General features: G+C 41.1%; 1 protein-coding gene across 13 annotated transcripts in view; it reads left to right on the top strand.

The window, feature by feature from the left end:
* The first annotated feature begins 558 nt into the window (after positions 1-558).
* The window catches only part of CCDC158 (coiled-coil domain containing 158), a 103,442-nt gene continuing 80,144 nt past the window's right edge, over positions 559-23,856 (top strand). For 3 of the 13 annotated variants that reach the window (XM_049630682.1, XM_049630674.1, XM_049630685.1), the window contains exons 1-4: positions 1,243-1,404; positions 6,530-6,572; positions 13,371-13,513; positions 19,813-20,030. In XM_049630682.1, coding sequence (XP_049486639.1) covers positions 13,444-13,513; positions 19,813-20,030 — 288 coding nt within the window. In that variant the 5' untranslated portion in view covers positions 1,243-1,404; positions 6,530-6,572; positions 13,371-13,443. Of the gene's footprint in view, positions 728-1,241; positions 1,405-4,608; positions 4,672-4,890; positions 5,034-6,529; positions 6,573-9,176; positions 9,251-10,939; positions 11,171-13,370; positions 13,514-19,812; positions 20,031-23,856 lie in introns of those variants that run through there. The other 10 variants (XM_049630684.1, XM_049630687.1, XM_049630679.1 and 7 more) reach the window with 9 other exon arrangements.

Here is a 23,856-nt window from a genome sequence, read left to right as displayed (position 1 = left end):
GATTAAAACAAAATAGGGGCGCCTGGGTGGCTCAGTTGGTTGTACATTCCACTCTCGATTTCTCCTTAGGTCATGATCCCAGGGCATGGGATAGATAAGCTTGTTCTCTCTCTCTCTCTCTCTCTCTTCCTTTGCCCCTCTCCAGAGCCCTACTCACACTCTCTCTCCAAAATGAGGGGGGAGGGGGGAGATTAAAACAAAATAATTAAAAATTGCTTTCTGTGTAGCTACAAAACTTAAACTGTTGTCCTTTCTACTTAATACTTTCACTCCCCATTAAAACACTTCATTCTGTAGGCAATCTTAAATCTTGGCCGGTCAATAAATGAAATAATTTAAATTACAGATATGATCAACAGCAATCTTTAGTGGCGTTTGGTACTATTTAATTAAAATCCATAATTACATTAAATAATGCATGATTTGTTAATATTTCCAATCTAGACATAAAAGGCTTTTTGCTGTAGGTGTGTGTAATGTGACTGCTAACAGTATTAACGTCACTGGTTGTATCGGTCACACGTAGCCCTTTCTGAATTCCTTCCATTTTAGCACTAATTCGGGCAGCACTGAAACGTTTGCGTGTGTGATCATCTCATCCGATAAATTCTCTATCAGAGAGCAACTGAAACACAGGGAAGGAAACAACTCTCCCTGAGAACACACGTGAACATTGCAAGTCCTTCCAGCCAGAGGATCAGCATAAGCAAAGGCAGAGCTGCGAAATGTGAATTCTGTTAACTTGAAGTAGTCAAATGGGACATTAAGGGTGGGACTGGAGAAAGTGTCAGAAACTGAAGCAGGATGGAGGTGAGGCAGGGTGAAGGCTTGACAGACCAAGCCAGGATTGGGATTAAGTAGAGGTAGGATTTGTGTGGGTTGGTTAAGACTTTGGGAAGACTATTTGAGGGACAACTGCGAGAACGGTCTGGGGTGTTGGGGTGCATGTACTGGGGAGAGCAAGAGTAGGACGGGGAGACCGGTTAAGGGGCTGCAGAAAAGGGGAGAAGCTTTGAGTCACAGAGAGTCCAAGTGGAGGCCCGAATCCAGGGTTTGATGCAAACAGCCCCTTACTCAGAGCTGAGGGGAGGAGGGCGGAAATGGCGCTCGGTTGCCCTGGCGACGGCGTCTGGGGGCGGAGTCGGGAGTGGGAGGCGCCCCCACGCCACGCCGAAGGGCCCAACGGTCGCCGGCGCGGCTCGCGTGGAACTGGCGGAGGCCAGATCCTGAGCGCCGCGAGGGGCGGGGCGCGGAGGCGGGGCGGCAGAGCACCCGCGCCGCCGCCGACGAGGAGGAGCCGCCCCCGCCGCCACCGTAGCCGCCCGGCCGACGCAGGTGCGGCCGCCGCGCCCTCCGGCGCCCTGCGGGGATGCGGCCAATGTCTTAAGATGGTGTTGGTTGCAGGTACACGGGCGGGGCGCGGCCCGGGGGAGAGGGCGAGGGGGTGGGTCCTGCGTCCAGAGGACCCGGAGCAGCGCATCTTCATTACTGGAACCTTCCAGACCTTTGTTTTGCACGTGGCAGATGCCCAATAAATTGGTTTTTTAACGGAAAGGACTTCTGCTCTTCGGTGATCGCAAGACCTCCGGGTCCAGGGGCTGTAACTCTGGCACCAGAGAGTCCTGTGCAAAATATTCCACTCTGGGAGGAATAACCGCGGATCTTGTCCCAACACTACCGCAAAGTCCTGTCCCTATCCCGTTTCCCGTGGACCAGGGGTTGAGTCGGGGGACACATGGAAATAAAGAGGAGTGTCTAGCCTTGGACAGTCACCAACCTGTCATTCAAAATGAGGTTGTAATAAATGTCTAAGGGCCTTTTCAGCTGGAGCCCTCCCTGTAAGTGACATTAGGAATCTGGCCCTACCCGGTCATTGGCATCAGTCAGAAACAGTGAGTTCTCAAATGAGTCCATCCGTGTCTACAGAACTCTGTTCGAGGTCTGCACTCAGGCTGTTCCAGGATTTGTCCCTGCATCTTGGTGTACCTTAAGGTCAGGAGAAAGTAGAAATGAGGTCTGTTGCTGTTTGTCAGGGTGTTATTGACTTGACAACCGCTTCTCTCTTGCTTTCTCTTGTCAGCTGCTGATTCAGGAAAGGTCTAGCACCTACCACACAGCCCAGAGACTAGCTAGGCAGGACTGTTTTTCTGTGGGTAAAGAATTGGGGTGGGGGTGGGAGAGTGGTGGGTGAGATCTGGGCCTCCCAGCTCCATACCACACTTACTGTTTTTCATTTTACACAGTTATCTGTGTTGTGGGTAAATGGTCTTTATGCATAGAGGTATTGTACTCTCCAAATAAATTGAGGGCAGAAATGGACAATTTATTTGGTATGTGCAAAGCCCTTACTATCGTGTGTTACAAAGAAGAGTCGGTGTTATCTAGTGTGTTAGGATCACTCACTTTGGGGCCTCTGTCAACCACATATTCGCACACTAGGTGACCCCAAATTATATGGTGTAGCAGGTTGAGTAAGAGCCACCTGAAACATCAGGCCCTAATCCTTGGAACCTGTAAATGTTCTAAGGGGAAAAAAAGGGTCTTTACATGTATGATGAAGTCAAAGATCTTGAAATGGGAAAATTATTCTGGATTAGCTGGGTGAGCTTTAAATGCAAACACAAGTGTCCTCATAAGAGAGGGGCAGAAGGAGATTTGATACAGACAGAAGAGGAGAGTGCAATATGACCACAGAGGCAGAGAGCGGAGTGATGAGGCCCCAAGTCAGTAAGTAATGCCAGCAGCCAACAGAAGCTCAAGGAATAGAAGGGGCAAGGAATAGATTATTTCCCAGAGCCTCGGGTGAGAGCGCGGCCCTGCAAACAACCTTGATTTCAGCACTGTGAGACTGATTTTGGACTTCTGGCCTCCAGAACCGTGAGAGAATAAATAGCTATTGTTTTAAGCCACCAGGATTGTGGTAATTTGTTACAGCAACTACAGGAAACTAATACATATGTTCATTGTTATAAATCACATAGAATCAATCCTGTATTAATATTTTAAAGCCCTCCAGCTGGGGCAGTGCCAGATGGAGTAGTGGAGACCATGAAGTATTTTCTTGAACCCGGTAAATCCCAAGGAAAATACTTGACTAAGGAATTTGATCAGAAGTGAAAATAACTTAGGTACATTGGAAAGAACTAGCTTAACACTTAGAGCAATTTTTGGACTTTCATTTGTATTCCTATTAATACATCACCGTATTTGCTCTAGTTAAGGGAATAAAGGCGACTTAAGCTTGGTTTTCAGCTAATACTTTACTGGCTATTCATCGTATGTATATCAAGTAAGAGTTGCACATGGCTCAGTCGGTTGAGCATCTGACTCTTGATTTCGGCTCAGGTCGTGTTCTCACACTTGTGGGACTGAGCCCCACGTCAGGCTCCGCTCTGAGGGTGGAGCCTGTTTAGGATTCTGTCTCTCCCTCTGCCTCTCTCCTGGGCTTGTGTGCTCTCTTTTTCTAAAGCAACAACAACAATGATAATAGTTGCAGACACCTGGAGATTGAAGTCCAAGCCTGGGGAAAGTAGTCAATGCAGAAGTGCTTCCATGTGTGGGGGTGTTAGAATCGGGATAAAAGCAACCTGTAGTCATCTTGAAATTAACATACTTTGGAGTTCACAGGGTGTAGGAAAAAAACAGTGTTCAGTGTTTAATCGATTGACTTCTGGGACCCAGGCAGCTAATTTGCACCCCCAGTCTTACTCCACAAAACATAAGGACAATGTCCATACAAAGGGTAGCTGGTCTGCTTTCTTTCTGAACTGCTTTTCTGAGGTATGATTTATATACCATAACATTCACTCATTGTAAGTGTCAAATCCAATGCTTTTTAGTGAATTTACAGAATGGTGCAGTTATCACAGTTCAGTTTTAGAAAATGTCCATCACCCAAAAAAGATCCTTCATACCCACTTGCAGTCAGTCCCCATTCCCAGCCTCGGCCAGGTTTAGAGTTAGGTTTTAGTCCTTCTGTTGGGCTATTCAAATGGCCTCCTAACTGGCCTGGGCTTCCACTCAGTATATTTTTCACCTGACTTCTGGAGGATCCTATGCCTCTGATAAAAATCCTCCAGTGGCTTTCCATTGCAATTAGAAAAAACCCCAAAGTCCTTTTCAAGGCCCTGTGAGCTCTACCCCTGCGAACCTCACCAACACCTTCTCAGATAATTTCGGAAAGGAACTGGGAATAAGCTCTCCTTTGGGCATGATACACAGTCGGCTGTCCATAAGCAGGCCTCTCACCCTCCCTTGTCCACACCGCAGCCTCACTGCCTCTTTCGGTGAACACTGAGCCCCTTCCATCTCAAGGCCTTTGCATGTGGTATTTCCTCTCAGGAACTTACCCAGTTCTCTTTGGGAGTGATCCTTTTTGACACTCAGCTCAAATGGAACCTCCTCAGAAAGGCCTTCCCTGACTCACCCTAACGAAAGTAGCCTCCATTCCATCTCTCTGTATACTGCCACCTGTGGTATTTGCTTCATTGCACTTAACCGCTCTCCATAATTCTATTTTTGATGTGTTTCTTTGGTGTCTCTTTCCCCATTAAAGTTTAAGATCTGTGGGGTGGCAGTTTGATTCGTCTTGATCTTCGTTTTATCTCTAGGATTTATAGAAGCACTGTTCATAGCAGCAGTACGTTTTAAGCCATCAAAATGCCAGCAATGGTAACTAATGCTTGTTGAATGCTTACTACGTCAGGCCGTGTGCTGAGTGCTTTGCATGCATGAATGATTTAACTGAAGCTTATTACTTTTGATGTGGGAAGAGTAAGGAGAGCATGTCCTCCAAATATAGTCCCTCATATCAAATTATTTTTTTTCAGAGGCACTGGGCAGTTTTCTTTCTCTTATTATTGAACATTGATTTGTAGGGACTGCATCAACCAGCAATATAGTATTGAACCTCTTCTTCCACAACTCTTAAAACTGCACTGGAGGCTTTTGCTAAGAAGGAGAGGAAGAACTAAAAGAAGAGTGTAAATAAAAGCAGAATGCTAAAAGAGCAGGATACACTCAGGACATGGCAGGTAGACCTCAGCTGAGGCACAGTGTATGTCAGGGGAGGTTGGTTATGCCAGATCCCAAAGGGCTTTAGTGCTAGTCTTAGCTTGGACTTTAGTCTTTGAGCAAGTCACAGCAAAAGGGTTTTAAAGGAAATTCTTAAAGATTGTAAGAAACTGACACTAGAAAGATCACTTTGAAGTATTCTGTAGTAGGTCTGGCAAGAGCTGATTAAAGCATGAAAGACACAGTAGGCATAAAATTAACTAAATTTCATATTCAAGCAGTCCTTCTTTATGACTTAATTACCACGCATAAGTAAGTCATGTTTGCTGACTTAAAAGGTATTACAGAGATAACACCCTAGGAAGCAGATTTGGTGGGAATAATGAAGACATAGATGTGGCATAAAATGAATTTAAGGTGACTGTAAACATATATGCAGAGGTGCTAAGGAAAAGATATTCGTTAAAATTTACCTAGAGCCCCAACTTTTAAAACAAAGTTGCACGAAACCTCCTGGCAGCAGCGGAATTGTCCCGATCATTGTCCCGATCTGGCTCTGCTGTTGACTGAAATCGCCTGTGAGAAGTCATCATATTTTTGGTCATCTGTCTGCTGAATGTTTTCCATAGGAAATCATAGAATGTCCAAGTTGGAGAAGATTTTAGAGATCTTTCTAGTCCAACTCTCTGCCCAAGAGAGGACACCCGGTGGCAGTTGTCATCCCAACAAATGCTCATCCCCTCTCAGCTTGAACACCTCACAAGGAAGTTCTCCACATATACATTCAAGGTGCTCCAGCTTTAGAAAGCTCATCTCCACCCTGTAGAACCTACCTCCCTTTACTTCTGTTCATTAGTCCTAATTCTGCACATGGAGTACTGTCACTTATTTTTCCAGTGTGGCAACTGCTCACTAAGATTTCACTGAGCTATGCCAAAAATCCTAGTTGCTTGTCATTTCAACTCCGCTGCTTAAAATGTATAGACCTATTTCCGATTGACCAGGTAGAAACTCTACCTAGCAAATCTGCTCTCCAAGCTCAAGAGCTGTGCCTGGTTCAGAGCATCAACAGCCACTGGAAAGTAATTTAAATGGTCAGAAGACGTGGTCTATTTAAGTCACTTTGGACTATATCCTAGAAAGGTCTAGTCTGGGAAGGCCTGGGCAAGGGATTTACTTGCTGTGTTATCTTGCTAATGCCGATGAGAGCAAAATTAGCATCGGACCAACAGGGGGCTTATACTTGCATATGTTTTGTTGTACAGTCCTAGCCTAGATAAGTGCCACAAACTATTAATTCAAACATGCTTTTATATACAAGACAAGCCCAAAGGAAAAGGAATTTAAAGTTTTTTGTGGTGGTGGTGGTTGTTATATGTGTGTGTGTTAGTTGTTGTCAGGATCTTAGCTGATGAAAATGAACTGGTGAATTGAACTTTTCAAAAATAATGAATTTAGATAATGAAGTATGGCTATATATTAATATACAGATTTTAAAATATTTTCCTCTTTTCAGGTGTTAATAGGATAAGTGAAAATAAGAATATCCAGATATTAAGGTATCTCTTGTTTTACTTTCATTTATATTTAAGAATTGTGAACATATATGACCGATATGCTAATTTATTGTATCTGTGTCTGTATCTAACTTATTTTAGAGCCTGAGGCCTTGAGCTTGATGAATGCCTAGGCTGGAATATCTAAGATAATAAAGCTGCAAAGGCTTTCTCTTTGTGGTTTTCAAACTCTGCTCAGTGGAGCCATTGCATTCCATAAAGATGTCTCTGGGGCAGAGAGGAGGGTGTATAGTTGGGGCTCTGAAGATTTACAGAAAGCCTTCCTCTGCTTAAGAATAGTTTGCATTACTTCTCATTTAGTAATGGTGGAAATTGAGGCTCAAGGATATGAAAAGATTTGCCCATGCCCTCACAGGTAACCAGTGACAGTATTAAGTTCCTGATTCTAAATCCTATGCTTCTTTCATATTGCCTTTTTACAAGACGGTATTATGTACTAGCGAAGGATATCTTAAATAGCTTCATTCTGTATTAGATTATAATAGTCCCTGGGTTTACTCAATGCAATATAAATACACTTTACTTTCTGTTAGTGGACCTGTATGAAACTTATATCTTCTTTCTAGATGAATAGAAAGATACACATTTATTATCAGAAAGTGAGTATACACTGCCTAAATTGCAAAGACCGTGTTTTTGTTCATGTTTTACTATCCTGTTGTGCAGTGATACTATATACATATGGTATATAGCAAACAGATCGAGGCAAGTACTATATGGTTAACACTGCACATGAGTTTTCTTTTGAGGTATATACTCTCTATCTTCTTATAGTCTTAAAGAGGCTAAATACTGTTCTCACAGTCACAAAGCCAGTAGATCACAGAGATAGGATTTGAAACCTAGTAGGGAACAACATCTAGAGAGAAAGAACGTGATTGAGAAAACAGACATTAAGAGCAATGTGAAGTCAATAAGCAGTTAACAGGAAATCAGGCAGTGAAGTTGTGGTCAACAGTAACTGTTCTTGTTGCATTTCAGAGATGGCACCAGCCTAGGTGTGTTGTATTTGGATCAGTTGTGGGGTGCCTTAGAATTTCCCAAGGAAAACATACCTGCACACACTCATTCTTCGAGAGTATGGACCAGCTTTATAAAATCCCCAGTCTCAGGCTTCTGTGGAAAGTAGGATGGTTCGGCCTCCCAGGGGCTTGAGTCATTGGTTGATAAATCTAGGAGTCCTTCAAAAGTCTTCTTTTTGTGGTCTGTGGTGTCTCAGGCCTTTTCTGCAGCATTCCAATCAAATAACCAGAGTGGAATCTTTACCTAGCTATTACTTGTCAGAAATTTAAGGCTCCTTTCAGTGTGAACCTATTCATAATTTTAAATCCGCCAGAATTGTTTGTAACATGTAAGGTCGTGTTATGATCCCCAAATCAACAAAATGTAGCATTTTAACAACTTTCTGTCTTATTGTGGCAAAAAAAAACCCTTTATTTTCCCAGAAATCCTTAATAATTTAATAAGCTTTATGCCTGAAAATAGGAATAATGTTTCAATTCTTAGTGTTGTGAAAATAGAGAAACACTGAATGATTTCACCGAACTGAGGATATGGTCAATCTAAAATTGTGAAAACGTGAATTACAAATACCTTTTTTTTTTTTTTTTTTTACAAATACTTTTTTAAAGACAGATTTCTTTAACTAGCGGCATTGGCGAATGGGTGTACTAAATATCTTTACAAATAAATGTTTGTTTAAAAATCCTTGTTTAATAAACCTATGCTGTCTTCTTTAAACTATTAATTTTCTTTTTTTTTCTTTTTACATTTATTCATTTTTGAGAGAGAGAGAGAGAGAGCGCGCGCGCGCACAAGCGGGGGAGGGGCAGAGAGAGAGGGAGACACAGAATCTGAAGCAGGCTCCAGGCTCCAAGCTATCAGCACAGAGCCTGACTCGGGGCTCAAACTCACAAACCGTGAGATCATGACCTGAGCTGAAGTTGGACGCTCAACTGCCTGAGCCACCCAGGCACCCCAATTTTCTTTTCTTTTTTAAGCTGTTTATTCTCTTAAGAAAAAGTTTCCCTCGGAAGGACTGACACTCTTCGAAGGCCTGCTGCCCATCAGGGGAGACTGAATTAATGAGTTTATGACATTCATCACCCTACCCAGAATCAGGGAACTTGGTTTTTATATCAGAATAGTTTCTAAAGTCAAACCTTCTCCTTTCTTATGTGTTCTCCAACTTTTAGTTTCAGTTCTGCTTACCTTACTTGTAGGTTCTGTTTCCTGCTTGATACCAAAACCTTTGGTGTCTAGAAGAGTGGAGCGGTGTGTGACTTCCCGACACTGGGCTATAATTCTCTCTGTCCTACTCATTCCTTTCTGTCTTTGATCAATCTGTAATTTATAATCATAACATTACTGAGTAATTTGAATTTCTTTAGTGTCTTTCATCATCCTGAAGAATCCCCAAGTGCATCATTTTAGTATATAAGTTATACAGCAATCATTCCTCCCCCACGTACCAATCTCTCCTATTCAGAACATTCGAATTGCCTAGCAATCTGGACTAAGATTCCATTTGTTATCATTCTTTATGGAATGTCTCCCTCCCTACTGCCTATTTGCTAAACATGGTAGTATGAAACACACGGTAGAATTTATCTGACCGTAGTGTTGACAGATGGCACCTCAGTAATCAAAAGGGAGAAACTGTGAGTGAAATAAAAAGGAATTCTGTTCCATAAAAATTCTTTAGTTCACAGTTTTAAAAAATGCTTAATACTGTACTTGCAATCATGAATTATTGTAAAAATGATAAGCACTATGTTATATGTGACCTTCCTCTTTCCATCACTCTGATAGTCCTTGCCTATATTTTGTTTCTGTTTGTTTTTTTTAAAGAGAATCAGGATTCTGATTCATTAATTTGATTTATTGTTTTTCTGTTTTCTGCCTCATTAATTTGTTTGTATCTTTATTATTTCCTACCCTGTGCTTTCTTTTGTCTTACTTTTCTTCTTTTTGTATTAGAAATTTAGTTCACTTAGTGTCATTCTCTCTTTTTTGTTGAGACCAGGTCCTCAAAGTCAGGAATTTTCCTTTTTTTCACTGCTTTACTGTATCTCCAGTTCTCCTGGTAGTGTGTTCATTGTCATTATTTTTCGGAAATTCTTTCATTTTCCTTTATATTTTCTTTATCACAGAACAGTTACTTAATAGGAGGTCTTCTCATTTCCAGGAGGAAAGGCCTCTTTGCTTTGGGGTTTTACTTTTCATTTTTAGTTTTATGAACCTGTGAGCAGAGGGTGTTGTTTGTAACGTTTCTACTTTGTGGAACCTGCTGATCTGTTACTTGTGCCCTAGAATGTGCTTGGTTTTTGTCAATGTTCCTTCCATGTGCACTTGAGAGGAAGGTATATTCTCTGTTGTCAGTGTCGTGTTGGATATATATCGAAAAAGTCTACCTTAGTAATAACCTCATCTAAATCTTTTCTATCCTTATTTTTTTATCAGTGTGACCTGTCTCATACTGAGTGGCCTACTAACATCACATCATCACTGTGCTTCTGGTTCTTATTGTACCTCCTATAAAGCATGTTTTATCTAAGAGCGTGCTGCGTTATGTGGTACATAGAGTCAGAAGTATTCTATCTTTATTGTGGATCGTGACTTCTAATGCTAAGTGCCCTTGTCATTATTTAATGCTCTAGCTTGCAGACTACTGGTATCAGGATATTGACTGATGCTTTCTTATTGTTTTTATTCACTGGCAAATCTTTGTCCATCACTTTATTAGCAGTCTTTTTGAATCAGTGTATTTAAGTGTCCTCTTGTATAGAGCATAGAGGTGAAATTTTGAAGAACTAATTTGACAGTCCTTTCCTTTGAATAGGCAAGTTAAGTCCCATCACGTTTATTGGCATGACTTTTATGTTTGGCCTACGTTCTGTGACATTATTCTTACATTATCTTCGGGTGTTATAATTACTGTACGTATGATACTTACTCTGTTCATTCGATGTTTTTTTTCTTTTTCTTAAAAAAATTTTTTGTCCCTTAAGGTTTGTATTTTTATTCTGGTGGTTACCTTTGCATTAATACTTTTAATAGTACATCTATAGAGCCCTTTTCTTCTTACTTTTTCCTTCCTGTCAGTCTTAAATGACAACTAGTGGTCTTCTACTTCCCCCTTTTCTATCTCATATCTTCCCATTTTGAGTTACATTTGTCCTCCTTTTTCACACATGTAATATTTATGTATTATCCTCAGTGCCATTACTCCACCTATGTTTTGGTCTCAACCTTACGAGCTGAATAGTTCATGTTCCCCATCACATGTCTTGCACAGTATCCCCAGTCATGTTTTTTTTTTTAATGTTCATCTTTCCCTTTTTTTCCAGATTTTATTCTGAAAAATGTAAAGCTTACAGAAAACCCAAAAGATTTTCACCAGTTGTTAACACGTTGCCACATTTGCCAGCTGTCTTTCGGTTGGATGAAGCCTCACCTCCTCTAGCAGATTCCTCAGAATCTGTGTGTATGTTGCATGTATACAGTGCTCTGGCACATTCAAAACTGTTTTCCTGTGGCTTTGACTCTTTGGAAAATCTTGGCTGGATATAGCATCCTCGGTTTGTACTTTCATTCCTTGCATTTCTTTAAAATCCTGCTGTACTACTGCCTTGCTTTGTATCTTATTTTTGAATAACCTGGTGCCATTGTAGGCCTATTGCCTTTGTAAATTATTTCTTCTCTTTTTTTTGCCTGAAGGCCCTGAGGACTTTTTCATCTTTAAAGTCTTAATACAGTTTTTGGGTTTTTTAAAAATATAGTTTCATTAGGATACGTTTTAAAGTTGATCATTCTTGGTCAATATTCCCTAGTGTGAAAATGTATAGACTCAGAGAGCTTTCTTTGTTTCTAGGAAACTTTCTTGGATTATAGTTTTAAATAATAGATCTGTTTCATTGTTTTGATTTTTTTTTCTTCAGGGACACCAATTATCTTCAACCTCCTTTGCCAGTCTTCCATTCACTTCCTCTCTCATCCTTTTTACTTGTTTATCTCAGTTTTCATCTTCTGTTTTCCTGATTTTCTTCATTGCCTTTGTTAAGCTTGCATTGCAGTCTATCCTCCCTTGTGCAGTCTGTAATTTGAGCTTCATTCATGATATAATATAGTGCTTTTCTCACTTTTCTTTCCTAACTTCAGCCAACCCTCATTTCATTCCTCCTTGTTTGTTTGCTTGCTTGTTTTATGTGTTTCTTGTCCATTTCTGTTCCTAGGTTTTACATTTCTGATTCAGAAATGTAAATCTAATTGTGATCTGATTTTTCTTTTTCTTTCTTTTTAACTTTTTTTTTTTTTTTTTTTTGAGAGAGAGAGAGCAGGGGAGGGGCAGAAAGAGAGGAGGAGAGAGAATCCCAAACAGGCTTCACACTGAGCACAGAGCCTGGTGCAGGGCACAAACTCACGAACCGCGAGATCATGACCTGAGCTGAAGTCAAGAGTTGGCCACTTAACTGACTAAGCCACCCAGGCATCCCTGTGATCCGATTTTTCATTTCCTCCAATGACTGAGAATATTTAGTGCAGTTTGAAGGTGTGTTGTGTGTTAGTTTTCTTCGACTAACTCCGACTGTTTGTCGGAGTGGGGGCACTTCTCATCAGCAGAAAAGATCTTATTCATATTTTCTGACATTTTATAATAGTTTTGTATGGGTGTGGTCTGCTTTTATCTGTCCCTATTCATTTTATGGGCAGGATTCTTAGTTTGAGAGTGCCCTCTTCCAGGCAGTTTCTGTTAAGCATGGTGGTGGTGGAGTGGGAGGGGTAGACGAAGGGTAGGCATATCTTGTTTTTGTTTGTTTCTGCTGGTGCCTGAATTTTCCCTCCTTTCCCTCTGTGGCCGTATCTGCTGGGGAGATCACCTCTTCTTCCCCAGAAACACTGCTTCTCTGAGGCTGCTACTTCTGGTCCCTGCACACTTTCAAGCCATTACTGAGTAGCCGGGGCTGTGGACTACCTAGTTGCAACCGTGCCTACCATCTTGGCTTTTCCTGTTCACTTCTGGGTTGTGGGGGAGGTCTGTGCTTCCTCCAGCCCTCTGCTCCTTTTCCATTTTTTCAGCCTCTCCTCTCCCGTTCTCCACACCTACAGGCCCTCAGCGCTGGCAGATGGACTGTGGGAGCAAGTTTGGAAAAAAATCTCCCCCTGTTAACTTGAAGGTTGCAGTATTCTCTGTATTCTAGAGATGCTGAAGGCATAGAGCCCATGTGCTTTTCTTTATTTGTTCTCCTTGTTGATTTTATGGTTGTTTTCGCAGGATGAGGGTGAGATTTGGAATCAGGCCACCACCATTGTTCTCCAAACCCCGAAGTCCTCTTGGCCTAATCTAAAATTATGAGCATTGTTTGATATTAAAGAAGTTTTTCACCTTTTATTAATGATTTCCAATTTGCTGATTTGTGATTTTTTTTTAATTTGTGACTTTTTACTAAAGGGATGTTTCTAACATTATTTGACAATGTAAGAGAGAGACTTAAGAAAAAACTCTGCCCTGAATCAGAGTGCTGATCATCATAATAATTAAAATATTCATGTTTGATTTTCAGCTTATCTTTAATAAGTTACTTAGCCATTAAAAGGAACAATTTTTACAACAAGATTCTATTCACTTACTAATTTTATGTAATAAAATATTTCTGTATAAATGCTTTTCTGGTGAAGAGTTATTCCAAACTAAACTAAACAGACTTTGTTAGTTCCCCTTCTATGAATTTTGTTCTCATAATACTTTATTAATAAAGATCAAATGCCTGTTTTTTATAGATAAGAACTAAAAAAACCAAACAGGGAAGCACTCATATTTCAGGATCTCAACGAAAAGGTAGCAATAGTTAATATGGAACAAAAAGCTGGTGAACCAAATAATGAAGATCTTTTATCAAGTAGTGGCGTCACATCCAACGGAGGTAAGTATTCTTTATCAGACAAAATGGGGAAAGAATTGGAATTAAGCAGTCCTCATAGTATTCATTCAGGCTGCAGGGTTGTAGCAAACAAACATACTGTATTGTTGAAAATTCTACTTTTTAGGGAAGAAATTGTTTAGTCTTTTAAAAATCGCATATCTGTTTTTTAACATCTGTGTACCTTACATTTTTAGTTTAAAAATCGTTTCCATGTTTCCCTAACGCCTTTTCTTCCCCTGTCTGCTCTAAGCCAGATATCTGTATCATTTTGACTCTTTTTCCCTCCCTACTTCCATCCACTCGGGTATGCTCTTTCTAGTCCCAGCAGTGGCTCACGAGTCCATTTTTCCCTCTCCGTTGCCATTACTGCTGTTCTAGTTCAGGGCCCCCTCACCTCTGCCTGAACTGATTTCAGTGAAAGGATGGCCTTCAGGAAAACAAAGAGGTGGCATGAATATGTGGAACGTTGCAGGGAATTGGTAACTCTAGTGTTTGAAAGAGCTGAGAAGCCTCACTGGGGAAGAGGCAACCCAGAGATGAGCAGCTGCAGGAAGCCACTACCAGCCTTGGTCTAAAAGGACAATGAGAAGAGGAACTGTTGCAAGGGCCAGAATGAGGGCTGCCTGGAGGGAGCAGCAGCTACTACTCCCTGCAGGAAGCCACTGAGGCTGGTGAGAGGGAGTGGTACTCAGCTTCTCCCCTACTCCTGCCCCAGATCTTTCACCAGCACCACCCATTGTGACCTCCCTAGACTTCAGGGGGGAAGGGAGCCTGGGAAGAGTAGTTCTCTGCACCACACGGCAGAATAGGGGAAGGACAGAGAATGGGTTTTCTGGCTGTCAGGCCAATGGCCTGTAGCATCCTTGACCGCTTTCCCTGCCTGTCTCTCATCCAGAAGAATGCACCCAGAGTTTATTCTCAATTACAGATCTGTTGTCTTACTGGTCTGCTTCAAAACCTTTATTTCAGCACACTTAATTTGCAAAAGTCTCTGCTTTTTAGGATGCTCATGCCATCCTAAGATGTCACTGTCACCTCCACACCGCTGTTCCCATCTCCCCTGCCCACTTCCATGCACTCACCTCCACACTTATACTCTGCCTTGTACTCCCCAGGGACACCGGCACTTAGGTCTGGGGTCATCTCCTCTGCCTTGGGCCCATCATCATCCCATAGTATTGTTGTCCTCATGTGTGACCCATCTGAGATCTCAGACTTCCAGTTTCTTGACCTTTTTAGTTCTTCTCATCTTGACCTTTAGCCACCCGCTTGTCTTACTTGCATCTGATTACCAAGAGCTGTTAGACTTCTGAAACCCAACCCCCTGTCTTCCAGCCCTCTCGGTCCCTTATTCCTAGAGCATCTATTTTTCTGCCTCATGAAAATAGTGGTTCTCAACCATGGCTCCATGCCAGACTCATTTTTTGAGATTTTAAACATTTACATGGCTTAGATCTACACCCGCAGATTCTGATTCAGTAGGTCTGGAATGGCGCTTAGATGCCACAGATTTTTTTTTTTTTTTAAGCTCCCCTGGTGATGCTAATTCCCAGCAAGTATTGCAAATAACTACTCTAGATTCTGCCATTTTCTCCTAAATTACCAACCTCTTCCTATCCTCACTTTTTTTTTTTTGGTACTATTCATTATTTCACCCCATCACTTGCCTGTATCTTCAACTTCCTTTTTCTCTTATTCTTCTGTTGCACTCTTACAGGAAACTCCCCATCTTTATCAGGCTGACTGCCTTTTCCATTTTTGTACTGGGCTGCTGGGATATTCTGCGAGAGAAAATACAAATTGTGGATTTTCCACCAGTTTGCCACCTCACAGTCACAGTCATCCCTCTCTCAACTCTGTCCTTGATGCTGCTAGTGGAGACTTTCTCACTATCTCAGGCAGTTCTCTCTCCAATTTCCCACACTACTTATTTCAGAATTGTACCATTCTTGGATCCCTCACCCCACCACCTTCTTGTTCACTCTCAGCATCACTTCCTAATTTCCAGAGACGTTAGGAGCCCTTAGGCTGGTACTCTCTTACTTTCTCATATCCTGCCCCATAACCCACTGTTTTTCATAATCCATGCCTGCCTTCTCTCAAAGCTCCATGGAAGAGGCAGCTTTTTAATGTGCTACCCGGAATCTAATTCCTGTGCCTGTCACCACGTCAGCTGCCTCAGAGATTTGGCTCCAAAAACTGCCCCCACTCACTCTGCTAGCTTCAGTCCCTTTTCGCCATTTGCACTCACCCATCCACGTAAACATGCTACATCTCTCCCAACCTAAAACGCTACAGATGCAACAAACCAGAACAACAAAAAATAAAACCTTTTCCTTGATCTGTCCTCCTTTATTTCTTCTTGCCTTCTTAGCCATGGCTTCTGAATGAAGATTTGTATTCAGTGTCTTCACATCTTCACCATCCATTCATTCTGCAAACTACTGCCTTATGACTTTTGAACCCAATAATCCAATGAAACCACTCTGGCCAACGTGACTAAATTTTCCCTTTTTTGCTAAGTTCAGTGACTTCTTCCCCCATCCCAACATTTTGTTTTGAAATTTTTTAAGTTGTTGAAAAATTGAAAAATAGTACACTGAATATTTTATATATTCTTAGACTGGATGCAGCAGTTGTCAACATTTTATTGTATTTGCTTTATGTCTATACCTACAATTTGTATTTCTTTTACCTGAAGTTGAAGACATCATGATTCTTGCCTCAAAATCTGACATGCATCTCCTTAGAATAAGGATGATTTCCTACATTGCCACATTATCATTTCTGAGAAATTTACTATCAATGCAGTGTCATCTGATATGCATTCATATTAAAATTCACCCAGGGGCACTTGGGTGGCTCAGTCAATTAAATGTCAGACTTTGGCTCAGGTCATGATCTCAGGGTTCGTGAGTTTGAGCCCCGTGTCAGGCTCTGTGCTGGCAGCTTGGAGCCTGGAGCCTGCTTCAGATTCTGTGTCTCCCTCTCTCTCTCTGCCCCTCCCCTGCTCACGCTCTGTGTCTCTATCTCAAAAATAATTAAACGTGAAAAAAAATTAAAAATCAAAATTCAGCCAGTTGTCCCTATAAAAAGCTTTCATTAGTTTTTTTTTTTTTTTTTCTAATGTAATCAGAGATCATGGATTATATTTGGTGGTGGTTCTCTTCATTCTTGCTCCTTTGTTGTTTCTGCTGGCATTGGCTTTAAGAGTCTAGTTGTATTGTAGAATATCCAACATTCTAGATCTTTCTGATTGTTTCTCATGTTTAGATTCAGATTAAACTCACTTGGCAAGAGTTTGTGAATATCCTGGTACTAAATAGCTTTGTATCCAGTGGTTTTAGGATCAATTGAAGATCCTTGCCTGAATCAATTATTACATTGTTGATTTTCTAATTTTACCATAGTTACTAGCTGACATCCTTCAGGGAAGAAAAGCTTTCCTTTAATTATTAACACTACAGATCCACAGAGTGTTCTTTAGTTCAAAGTGCTAGAATGCATCGGTGCCACTGTTGTTTCTGATGCTCAGTTGTATCACATTTAGCCAGTCCTTTTAAGCTAGGTCCTGTGTCTTTTTATTTTTTTTAATTTTTTAAATAAACAATTATATGTTATTCCAATTCAGAGTCTCTAAGTAAAATAATGCAGAATTACACATCCCTGTGTCTTTTTAAAACATGACCCCCTTCATTGCTTTCTGGCCCATCAAAATGTTCCAGACTCTCAAATGTACTTGGCCTGTTCCCCACGAATGAGCCATTTCTCTAAGGAGCCCTGGGTCCTTTTAGTAGGGAGGAGTATATAGAATCCAAAATCTGGTGTGCATATTGCTACTGAAGTATCACTTTGTCTGGGAGCATTCAGTGGATGAAGTTTCAAAATAGATTTTTTTAATCATAAGTTCACATGGCTACAAACGCAAAATCAAATCCAGTACCACGGAGTTCCTCATCTTCCCTCATTCCAAATCTGCAACTCCCCTGCATGAAAACTCCAGTGTCCAAAACCTTCAGTATACTCAGTCATTTTCTCTCTTCCACAGTACATACCAAATAGTTCCAGAATTACAACAGCGCTGCCGCCACTCACAACTTACCTGCCAAGTGAAGCTCTCTAAGGCCACACGGTCAGAGCGCTAACAGAGTCCTAAAGTTATTTGAAGGAACTACTTTCTGTGTGAAGTTATGTTATCAACTTACTGTACACTTAGGTTTATTTGTTTCTATTAATATTCACTTTTGGCTTATTTTTTGAATATGGATGATGTGTATGGCTCAAAAGTAAAAACTGTATGAAAATGTATATTCAGTCAAGTCTAGCTGCCATCCCTATTCCTTCCACTCCATTTCCACCTATCTCTATATCCCTATAACCATTTTCTTGAGTTTGTTTTACTCTTCCAGTGGTCCTTTTGCAAAAGTAAGCAATTGCTACCCGCCCCCCCCCACACACAGATATGTGCATGTGCTTAACACATACACTCTTATTTTTCCTTTCTTACAAAGAGGAGGGTAATTAACCTCTACCTATTCAAGGGAGGAGTATCAAAGAATTTATGGACATATTTTCAAAGCACCACAGTTTGCCCTATGGTCACAAATTATTTACATTTCTCTCACATGCATAGTTCATTCACTCTCTCCCAAGAAGGCCCCTAACAGTCTCATCCCATTATAGCATCCACTCAGAGGCCAGAATCTCTTTTTATTTTTATTTTTTAATCTGGGGGGGCGGGGGTGGGTGGGTGGGAAGGGCCAGAAGGAGAAGGAGAGAGAATCTTAAGCAGGCTCCACTCTCAGTGCAGAGCCCAATACAGGACTCCTTCTCACAAACATGAGACCATGACCTGAGCAGAAATCAAGAGCAGGACCTTAACCCACTGAGCCACCTAGGCACCCTGAGACCAGAATCCCTTCACTGAAATTAGATTCAGGTATGGATAAAGCTCCTCAGTTGTAAGTCCTTAAGTACAACTCCTTAGTTCTTCTTCGTCTGAAGACCTGTGACAGCCAACATACAGTGGCAGGCAGGCATAGGATAACCTCTCTCAACACAACCATCCCAAATGGGGTAAACAGGCACACAGTCCGTCTCAATTCTGAAATCTAGCTGAGCACAGGTTGACCATCCCCTCATGAGGACTCAGGCCTGCGAATACTTCTCCGTGGGTCTTGACACCATCCTCTGTACTCTTGGGTCTGACTTTGAGACCTCCTTCCTTTTACGTGAAAGGTAGTATATGTGTTCAGCTGGGGGGTTTCTCGGCCTGCTTACGGGGAGGCCTCTTCATCTCACACTCTCTCTGTCACTCAGTCAAAACCAGTGGTGTTTCTTGAATATAATTCTCTAATATCTTTGTGGGTCTTCTGTGAACCTTCCCAGATTTTACTTCCTTCATCTTCTCTTTAAATATTGGTATTTTCTCCTGGATCCTCTTCTGTTTTCACTCTGTACACTGCCCCTCGATGATCCCATTGACTCCAAGGATTCACTAGAATTCAGATGCCGATGACTCCCAAATCCTTATCTCTAAAGCACATCATACTCCTCAGCTGCACAAATCAAACAGCGTTACTTGATGTTGAAGCTCAAACCCCAAGAGAGATCTTTGGCACCTCTCTGTCTTTTACTTACCGCATGTATTTCTCAAATACACACCCTGGTGTCTGTCACCATAGTCTCCACTTCAGGGTAGACCCTTGCCATTTCTTGCCGGCATTGTTGAAGGCCTTCTCGGACTTGATTCTCTACCTTCAGCTTATCTCCATGCAGTGCATTCTCCACGCTGAAGCCGGAGAGCCTTTTCAAACTACGGACGTAGTTAACTGTTCTCTCACTTTCAAATCCGTTAATAACTTCCCAAAGCTTTTGAGATGAAATTCAAACTCCTTGTCGTGACCAGGAGGCCCTTCATGATCTGGACTATGTTTTAGTTCTCATATCTGGCTGCTACTTTCCTGTCACCCGGAATACGCAGTGCTGTCTCAAGCCTCCTCACCAGTAACTGTGGTGTTCCCACTGCCACAATGCCTTTCCTCTTCTCCTTAATATACCGCAAGGCTCGTTCAAGCTCAGGTATCACTTGATCGCTATCAAGTAAAACTCCCTCCTCCTCCCTGATCTCTTCCTTTTTACCTTGTGTCCTCTCAGAGCTGTTACCAATCTTTTACTTGTCTATTTTCTGCCATGAGACCTTGAGCCCCTTGAGTGTTCACTAAGGAGATCACCTGGGATGATGTTTGCCATAAAATTGTTTTATTACTAAGTTGATTGATGAATTCTTTAATATCTAGGTTCTTCAAGTCCATTTTTTATGTCGTCTATTCGTGGTACAATAATTGAAAACACATCTTCAGCTGGGACATTGACACAGATTCCTTTTTTCCCCAAATATGAAGTGGAGCTTGATTCTCCTAGAAAAGTTATCCCTTACCCTGGAAAGGAACACATTGAACGTGTTTTGGAAGAATATTCACATCAAGTCAAAGATCTGCAGAGAAGACTAAATGAAGTGAGTTACATTCTTTTCTTCTAGAACTTCGTGCCATTCGGGGATGACAGTGAGGCACATTGCCTTGGAACAGAACCTAAACTTCCTAGAAGAAACACTTAGCAATAGATTTATTAGTTAAAGTTATTAATTTGACCTATGCTTTCTATTTCAGTGTTAAAAATTGGGCACATAAAGTTTCCATACATATTCCTTGGTTTCATGGCTAATTTTAATGAAACTTGAATAGCTCAAAATGTTATAATTAATGGCATTTATCTGTAATTATAATAATTGGTTCAGGCCTGCTGTCCTCCTATCATGATACCTGGTTTTTCTTTACAAAGCAGTTGTACGGATAGACCTTTACATGTAGGTATATACATAACAGCTAAATAGTATATAGAAGTTATTTGCTGAAAATTGTAAGTCGACCTTATGTGGAATGAGGTCAGCTTTAGCCAGATTTACAACTGTATACTGGTTTCCGGTAGTCTATAGTCTAAAAGTCAAACTTACCATTGTATCCTAAGCCTTTTGATGATATAACCCCTCTCTTGTGCATTTGAGCCTCATCTCCTACCTGTTCCCCAAATGTACCCTCCGTTCCAGCAGTATGAAGCTACTTGCTCTTCCTTGGATGTAGCATGCTATTCTAGAGCTTCATACTTTGGTCCAGGCCGTTACCTCTTCTTTACCCTGTCCGCCTGGCAAATTCTTATTATCCACCAAGAACTCAGTGCAAGCATTTCCTTCTTTGAATCCTTCCCCCTAGACAGCATTAGGTATATTCCCTGTCCAGCTGTTGCCCTATGTGCACATGTCTGTTGTAGTATTTAGTACACGTTACTGTGTTCATTAACACGTTGTTCCATCTCATCAGACTACATAAGCACATTTAAGGGAAAAGCTACAACTGTATTAAGTGCTGAAAATTATATACTATTGTATTACGTACAGGGGTACAAAGATGATTAAGGTAGGACTCAAGGGGTTCATAGACTTGAAGAGGAGCTGGTATATAAACAAATAGTGATGATACTTATGATAAATACACTGATAAAAAGAGCGGGTGGGTGGGTGGGTTGGTTGGTTAGATGGATGGAAGAAGCACAGAGATACCAATGAAGTAAACAGTGTCTTAATTTATTTTCCATATCCATCCTCTGGCAGAGTATCTTGACACTTGATTGGCTCCCAGTAAATATGTGTTAAATCACTAAATGAACAACAGGGCTATTTGGATACTTGTAATATTTAGCGTGAACCTCCTGTGTAACAGATGTGCTGGGTATATAAAGATGGAAAAGACATCATCCTTTCTATGTACACATTTATAGTCTGTGGCTGAGATATTTAAATAGAAAATGATAGCAACAGTGAGATCTGTGCTATAGTAGGGTAAGCAACCATGCTTTCCATTCCTTTTCTTACTTTTCAGCAACATTTGACACAGGTGATTATCCTCTTCCTCTTGAAGCACTCTTTTCTGCTGGGTCTGAGAAGAAACACACTCTCCTGATTTTCCTTGAGCTTACTCATTTTGTTTCTTGTTCCAGCAAAAATACCATCCAAAATAGTCATAGTGATTCCCATGGCATCTATTGCCATTTATATGCCAATGATTGTTCAACTTACATTTCTAGTACAGACCTCTTATCTTAGCTCTGGCACCAGTTCGTGTATCCACGTACCTACTTGTCATTTCTACATGAGATGTTTCTGAGGCTCTATGAACTCAACGTTTCTAGCTGTATACGTGATCTCGCCCCCAAACCTACTCTTGTCCCAGTGTTCCTTCTAACTATATGCGGGGCCACCCTTGCATAGTAGCACGAGGCAAAAACCTCACTTATTCTTGATACCTCTTCCCTGGCATCACTTTATCACCATGTCCGTCCGGCATATCTCATATACATTTCTCAAACCTGTTTCCATTTGCACTGTTGCCATCCAAAGTTCAGACTATACTGTAGTTATTCACCTGGACTATAAGAGGAAAAGCTAAAGGACCTTAACCCTATATTGACTATATAAACATTGCCGACTGCAGAATCCACTAGGATCCTATTACATTTCCTTTCCTGTGTAGTGTTTTTTCTGGTGGTTCTTTAACAAAAAAATTTTTTTAACGTTTATTTATTCTTGAGAGACAGAGAGACACAGAGCGTGTGCAGGGGAGGGGTAGAGAGAGGGGGAGACACAGGATCTGAAGTAGGCCCCAGGCTCTGAGCTGTCAGCACAGAGCCCGACACGGGGCTCGAACTCACAAGCTGCAAGATTATGACCCGAGCAGAAGTCAGTCGCCCAAACAACTGAGCCACCCAGGCACCCCTCTGGTGGTTCTTAATTGCCTGTCTTTTTCTTTGTGCGGTTTTCCTTTATCATATCGTCATTTTTTTTTTTTTTTCTTAAAGAACCATCATGTAGGTTTTCTCTCAAATTCCCCTTTGACCCAGGGCTCTTCAGGAGTCTTCTGACCTGTTTTCCAGTCTATGTGAGTTTCTCCTCAGGTCTGCGTATAACGAACTGTTTTCTTCTTATCACTGCTTTCCTGAATGGATCCATGATTTCCAGGGCTCACCATTTTCTGGCTTCCTTTTTCTTGATCTACTTCTTCATTTAGTCAAAGCACATCTTCAGAAATTTGAGAAAGGGTATATGGGACATACATTTTGTGGATTTTTGCATTCTGAGGATGACTTTAGTTTGGTAAGTTAGCAGTCATTTTCTCTCAATCCTTTGAAAATATTGTGTCCTTGAATTTTGTGTTGCTACTGAGAAGTAGATGTCGGATACTTGCTCCTTTGTAGATGATATGTTTTTGGTTAATTGAGGTTTGTCTTTGGAGGCTTTAGGCTCTTCTGTCTCTGAAATTCTACCATAATGTGCACAGCTGTGGGTTTAAGTTTTTTCATTTGCTGTGCTGGGGATTCAGTGGATCATTTTGGTCTGCAGATATGTACTTTTCAGCTTTGAAGAATTCAGTTGTTTTTTTCTTTGATAGTTTCTTTCCCTCTGTTTTCTCAGTTCTCTCTTTTGCAGCTCCTTTTAGTCAATTAGTGTCTCCTAGGTTGACCCTCTAAGTCTCTTACCTTTTCTTTCAAAAGTTTTACCTACTTTTCCTACTTTGGGGGGACATTTCTTGACTTCCAGCATTCCTATTGCAGCTTTTTTAGTGTGTAAGTATATTTTTAATTTCCAAGAACTCTTTCTTCTGCCCCGATCACTTCTTTGGCATAGTATTTCGTTCTTTATAGCTGTAATGTCCCTCAAATTTCTCTGCAAATGTAAGTTTTAAAAAGTGTTCTTCCATTGCTTCATAACTTGATTCTTTGGGTCCTTGTGTGTGTGTGTGTGTGTGTGTGTGTGTTTCTTTGTTTAATCTTGGTCTCTGTTTTTTTATTTTATAATGTTTCTTCAGGAGTTCAGTGGTATTTGTTTGTTGGTTTGTTTGCTTTTGTTCATACTCAAAGATGAGCAGTAAAAAAGCTGATGGCAAGCTCTCTATCACTGGCAGAAATCAATGTCTTGGCTTTGGGATGATTAGCTGTCATCAGTTATTATGCTGGAAGATGCCTCAGTGCCTGATTTTAGAGATCTGAATGAATTTCTTTGTAGTAGAACACTTTGTGTTTTGGTTACTGGTTGTCTGCTGTCAAGTTTTTAAGTGGGTTGGGGGTGGGGATTGACTTTCTTTTTAATTTTTTAGATCAACTTTTCTGTTTACAGAATTTTAACCAATTCCCTGTTTTCAAGAACAAAATTTCGTTCTATCTCTATCTTGAGCTGGAGGTCTGATTTGTTTTAGAAATAGTGTTTTGGTTAAGTAAAGAAGTGATTCTGA

Source organism: Panthera uncia, chromosome B1 (assembly GCF_023721935.1).
Source record: "Panthera uncia isolate 11264 chromosome B1, Puncia_PCG_1.0, whole genome shotgun sequence".
NCBI lineage: Eukaryota > Metazoa > Chordata > Mammalia > Carnivora > Felidae > Panthera > Panthera uncia.
This window is presented reverse-complemented; position numbering and strand designations above follow the sequence as displayed.